Source organism: Clytia hemisphaerica, unplaced genomic scaffold, assembly GCF_902728285.1.
Source record: "Clytia hemisphaerica strain Z4C2 unplaced genomic scaffold, Clytia hemisphaerica genome assembly, whole genome shotgun sequence".
Classification (NCBI taxonomy): domain Eukaryota; kingdom Metazoa; phylum Cnidaria; class Hydrozoa; order Leptothecata; family Clytiidae; genus Clytia; species Clytia hemisphaerica.
Window position 1 is genome coordinate 47,867 of NW_027104475.1, and position 6,026 is coordinate 53,892.

At 40.6% G+C, this 6,026-nt stretch overlaps 1 protein-coding gene across 1 annotated transcript; it reads left to right on the forward strand.

The window, feature by feature from the left end:
* The first annotated feature begins 483 nt into the window (after nt 1–483).
* Nucleotides 484–4,694, forward strand: LOC136821384 (uncharacterized). The gene is made up of 2 exons (XM_067077621.1): nt 484–1,113; nt 1,542–4,694. Exons 1-2 carry the CDS (start codon nt 484–486, stop codon nt 4,692–4,694), a joined length of 3,783 nt encoding a protein of 1,260 aa, XP_066933722.1.
* Nucleotides 4,695–6,026: the final 1,332 nt, after the last annotated feature.

Here is a 6,026-nt window from a genome sequence, read left to right on the forward strand (position 1 = left end):
TACTAATCTGTAGAATTTTCAGTATAAGCTTCGAGGTCGATGAAAGTCTTCCAGGAAATTCTTTGAATGCAAAAAATTCAAAATGGATATACAAAAAGATCGAAACCATGACAACGAAAATATCATAATCAATCAGCTGTCTGATATAATGGGGGCGGGAGGAAATGTACGGGAACAATGGAATATCTATTATGGAAATTGCCCTGACTCGGAGATTTTCGGCGCCGTAGAGTGGTTCCTTTTTTGGACGAAACCATCCTAAATACGATCTACCAAACCGATATTGAAACGCCTCCTACCTGGATGAAAACAATCGGGATCTGAATAATAATCCACATTTAACAGATGGGAACTAAATTTTCGTTTTCGTCTTGCGCTCCCCTGGGTATATAGAATTTAAAGGTACATGCACACTATAGCAAAACTGCTTCGCTCATGTATATTCGCTTCGCAATAATCAAAATGTCCTGATTGAAGGTGATGATGAGGGGCCTGCTGAGAGGCGTAGGAGAACTGTTGCTAAAAAAGCGTAGGAGAAGGGCCAGAGAAACTCCTCGTGAAGCTCAACAGAGAAGGGCAAGGAACGCTGAAAGAACGAGAGCTAGGCGTGCTAATGAAAATGAGCAACTGAGTCAGCAGCGCAGACAACTCGATCAAGAGAGAGCTAGGGAAAGACGTGCTAATGAAAATGAGCAACAGACTCAACAACGCAGACAACTTGATTTAGAGCGGGTTAGGAATAGGCATGCTAACGAAAATGAGCAGCAAACGCAGGAGCACAGACAAGTTGAATTAGAGAGAGCTAGGGAAAGACGTGCTAACGAAAATGAGCAGCAGACTCAACAGCGTAGGGAACTTGATTTAGAGCGGGTTAGGAATAGGCATGCTAATGAAAATGAGCAGCAAACGCAGGAGCGCAGGCAAGTTGAATTAGAGCAAGCTAGGGAAAGGAGTGCTAATGAAAATGAGCAGCAGACTCAGCAGCGTAGACAAATTGAATTAGAGCGAGCTAGGGAAAGGCGTGCAGACGAAAATGAAGCACAAAGTCAAGGGCGAAGGAATGCCAATGCTCAGAATCAAAGGAATAGGCGTGCGAATGAAAATATTGAACGAGTACGTCAAAGAAGGCAAGCTAATGTAGAGCGAATCAGAAATATTTGAGAAAACGAAAATGACGCACAGTTTGGACATAGGCGTAGAGATAATAATGCCCGGTACCGCAGACCTAGACGCTTGAATTTTGCTCAAATAGGTAACCCCCTTCCTGATGAACACTATTTAGGAGCTTTTAACCATGTTTGTGAGTTTTGTGGGGTCATAAAATTTGAAAAAGAAGACGAATTCAAGTGTTGCGCGAAAGGAAAAGTTTCCCTGCCTCAATTAGAGCCTTTTCCACCTCAACTTTGACATCTTTTCACCGATGATTCAAACGAGGCCAGGGAATTTCGCAAAAAAATTCGTATTTACAATAACTCTTTTGCTTTTGGCTCTTTTTCTGCCAACTTAAGACCTCCTCCAGGTATTGGTCCTCCAACATTTAGAATTTGTGGACAAATTTGTCATCGCTACGGTACTCTTTTCCTAACGAAGAACAACCACAATATGCTCAATTGTACATCATTGAAGCTGCACAAGCTTTAGATTTGAGAATGCAGAATCCATCTGCAGTTGATTGTAATAGGGCCACTATGGCTTTAATCCAGGATGTTCTTGGAACGGTAAATCCTTATGCTGCTTCTTTTAAGCACATGAAACAGGTTGAACAAGAGGAACAAAATCGTGCTATAGCTGAAAACCGTCCAGTTTCTAGGATAACCATGGTAATGAGAGAGGGGCACGATCAAAGGCGTGGCAATGCGCCTTTGCATGAAGAGGTGGCTGCCATCTTCACAGGAGAAGATGGTGCTCCACCAGCTGGTAGGAATATTGTTGTCTATCCACGAAACCATCATTTGCAAAGTATACCATCAACATCTAGCGTAGTTGATCCATATATCTATCCATTACTTTTTCCAAGGGGTGATCTTGGCTGCGATATGAATATGCCTCACGTAGCTGAGAGGGCAACAAGGACCAGGAATCATGTGACACAACTTGAGCATTATGTTTATCGGTTAGCTATCCGAAGGGGGTTCTCTGCACTCCATTTGTCAGGTAGGCTATTTCAGCAATTTTTGGTGTCTTACACAAAAGTTGAAGGTTCAAGGTTGGACTTTCTTCGTCACAATCAGCAACAATTAAGAGCCGAATGTTATCAAGGTTTAGTTGACCATCTTGAAAATGCTGCAGAACAAAGAAACTTGAATGCGGGTCATGTTATTGTTTTGCCTTCAACCTTTTCAGGGTCTCCCAGAGCCATGCACCAGCTTTACTTGGATGCAATGGCTGTAGTTTCTAAGCATGGAAAGCCAGATGCCTTCTTGACTTTCACGTGTAATCCTAGATGGCGTGAGGTAACTGAGAACTTACTTCCCAATCAGAAAGCGCACGACAGGCCTGATCTACTTACTCGTGTGTTTCGCATGAAGTTATTTGCCATGAAAAAGGAAATAATGGAGGATGGTATTCTTGGAATGGTTGTTGCCCGTGTTGATGTGATTGAGTTCCAAAAACGTGGTCTACCCCATGCACATATTTTGATTCATTTTGCAGCTGAATTTAAGTTGAGAAATGCAGATGATATTGACCGCTTGATTTGTGCACAGCTCCCTGATCCAGAAACTGAACCTGAGCTTTACGAGATCATCAAGTCCAACATGATTCATGGACCATGCGGTGTTTTGAATGACCGTAGCCCGTGTATGATTGATGGTAGTTGCTCAAAAGGTTTTCCAAAATTTTTTAACGATGAAACGGTTATGAATGTGGATGGCTATCCTTCTTATCATAGACCTGACAATGGCCGTACTGTTAGGGTAAGGAATCTTGATCTTGATAATAGATGGGTCGTGCCATTTTGTCCCTATTTGTGCAAAAAATATAATGCTCACATTAACTTGGAAGCCTGTGTTTCCATTAAAGCTGTCAAATATCTTTACAAATACATCTACAAAGGCCATGACACAGCCCATATTGAGATTGTAGAGAGAATAGATCATGATGAGATTAGAACTTTTCTTGATGCACGGTATGTTTCTGCTCCAGAAGCATGTTGGCGTTTATTCGCTTTTCCTATGCACACTCAGAGTCATACTGTTATCAGGTTGGCGGTACATTTACCAAACTTTCAGCGTGTTTATTTTAGGGAAGGTGAAGAAGAAAATGCAGCTGATAGAGCTGGCAATAATGAGACTATGTTGACTGCTTGGTTTTTGCTGAACCAAAATGATCCTACTGCCAGGCAAATTCTATATCCTGACATTCCCTATGACTACGTCTTTATCAAATCTAGAAATGGTAACAAGTGGAAAGTAAGAGAGCGAGGCCATGGAACAGTAATCAGTCGGATGTATAATGCAAGTATACGTGAAGGTGAAAGATATTTTCTAAGAGTTTTGTTATTACACGTTCCAGGTGCTACATCCTTTGAATACTTGAGAACTTTTGACGGGGAAATCTATCCAACTTTCAGAGAGGCATGTTTAGCAAGGGGTCTTTTAGCTGATGATAATATCTGGGTTGAGACTTTGAATGAAGTAGTTCATGTTGCCACACCAGTCAAAATTCGAAGAACGTTTTGCACCATCCTCACTCATGGTGAGCCAAATAACCCAGCAGAGCTATGGGAGAGTTTTAAGGAGCACATGATACAAGACTTCTTACGTCACCATAGTGAATTGCAAGCTGAGCAAATGACTTTATCTAACATTGCAAACATGCTCCATCAATTTGGAGAGTCTTTACAAGATTTAAATCTGCCTGATCTTGATGTAGAGATTGTTCAGGAACAACCAAATGCTGCTGCTAATCGAGTGGAAGCCGACCGTGTTAGGCCATCCTTGAATGAGGCTCAAACCACTATAGCTGATGCTGTCATTAACGCTCTTTCAAATAATGATTTCAACTCGGCTAAGCTATTTTTTATTGATGGTCCTGGTGGTTGCGGTAAAACGTACACCTACAACTACATTATAAAGGAGGCCAGAGCTCAATCTTTCACTGTTTCCACCTCCTCCTGGACAGGTATTGCTGCAACACTTCTTGATGGGGGGAAGACGTGCCACAGTCTTTTCAAGTTGCCGGTACCTGTTAATGATGGTTCTACATGTAGTGTGAAACCCAATAGTACCCATGCAGAATTTTTGAGGAATCAAAATATTTTTATCTTCGACGAAGCATCAATGATCCCCAAACATGCTCTTGAAGCTGTAGATAGAATGTTGAGGGATATTTGTAACAGCGGCGTACCATTTGCTGGAAAAGTTGTTTTGTTAGGTGGCGACTTTCGACAAACCCTTCCGGTTGTAAAAAGAGGAAGTCCAGCCCAGGTTGTTGAAAGTTGCTTGAAAAGAAGTCCTCTTTGGCCTCTAGCACAAGTATTTCATTTGAATCAAAACATGCGGACAGGTATCGGGGAGCAAGAATTTTCCAACTTTCTTTTGCGATTGGGTGAGGGTGCTTTGCCAATGAAAGCTCATGAACCATATCTAGGGTGCATCGAAATTCCAGAACAATGTGTGCTCCCGAAAGACTCTGATCTGATTCAACAAATCTTCGGAAATTTTGCAGATGGTGAGGCCCTAACAAAAGGGTGATTTTAACTCCAACAAATGAAGAAGCCTTGGAAATCAATGAAAAAATTTTGCAACGTCAGACGGGGGATGTCTGTACTTATTTCAGTTTTGATTCGGTGGTTGCTGATACACAGGAGGAAGTTGATCTTTATCCTCAAGAGTTTCTAAACTCAATTACCCCAAGTGGAATGCCTAGACACAAGTTAAATCTTAAAGTGGGGTCTGTGGTAATGTTACTTCGTAATTTGTCCCTGAAAGATGGTCTTTGTAATGGAACGCGTCTCAAGGTCTGTAATTTACAAGACAATCTCATTGATGCAGAAATTCTTACTGGTTTTTTTGCTGGTCAAAGAACTTTGATTCCCAGGATCACATTTTGTCCCAACGACACAAATTTACCATTTCAACTGAAAAGGGTCCAGTTTCCACTACGGCTATCTTATGCTGTTACAATCAATAAAAGCCAGGGGCAAACTTATGAAAAAGTTGGTATATTTTTGCGTCGACCATGTTTCTCACACGGACAACTGTATGTTGCTTTTTCTCGCACACGTGCATTCAACTGTGTTAAAGTTCAAATTTGTAATTCATTCCAACAAGGGTATGCTCGACGCAAATGCTATACAAAAAATGTTGTATACCCTCAGATTCTTTGATTTTATTTTACCTCCTACTTTATTTTTCATGAGCTACTTAGGATGTAAACGGAATAATAACTACTTGAACAAAGAAAATTTGATTGGCTAATGATTTTTTCATTTCAATCGTTTGGTGAGTTTTTCTATAATGAGATTGTGTTTCTGTATATAATTTAGTATCTATAGTAGCTTTTCTTAATCGTTGTCTTTCACATTATTTTTGATTGGGTTGGGCAGGGTATTGATAAGAAATTGCCATTGTTTGTGCAAATACAATTTTGATGACATTAACGGTTAAACAATTCTTATGAAGAGATGAAACTTGCTTTGTTACTACCTTACATTCAATCACTTGCCACTGTCATCGAGATGTCAATGTTTGGAAAGAAGACAGCTTTGCACCAACCTAACTTGAGATCCCCATTCTATATGGGAGACAAACCATTTAATATGGTTTGTTTATGGCAATTGCATTTACCAACCTGCTCAAGAGTCATGTCAACAAGTTCCATCACTACCCAAGTTTGATTGGAGAACCTTCAATGAGATCCCCATTCCATATGGGAGACAAACCACTTCAAATGGTTTGTTTTTGGAATTCACCTGCAACTGAACCACAATGTTATATGACACAGTATCAAAGAATTTCGTTTTGCACGTTTCATCTTCCCACTTTTAAAAACTGAATTCATGTCTATCCCTTTGTAATTTACAC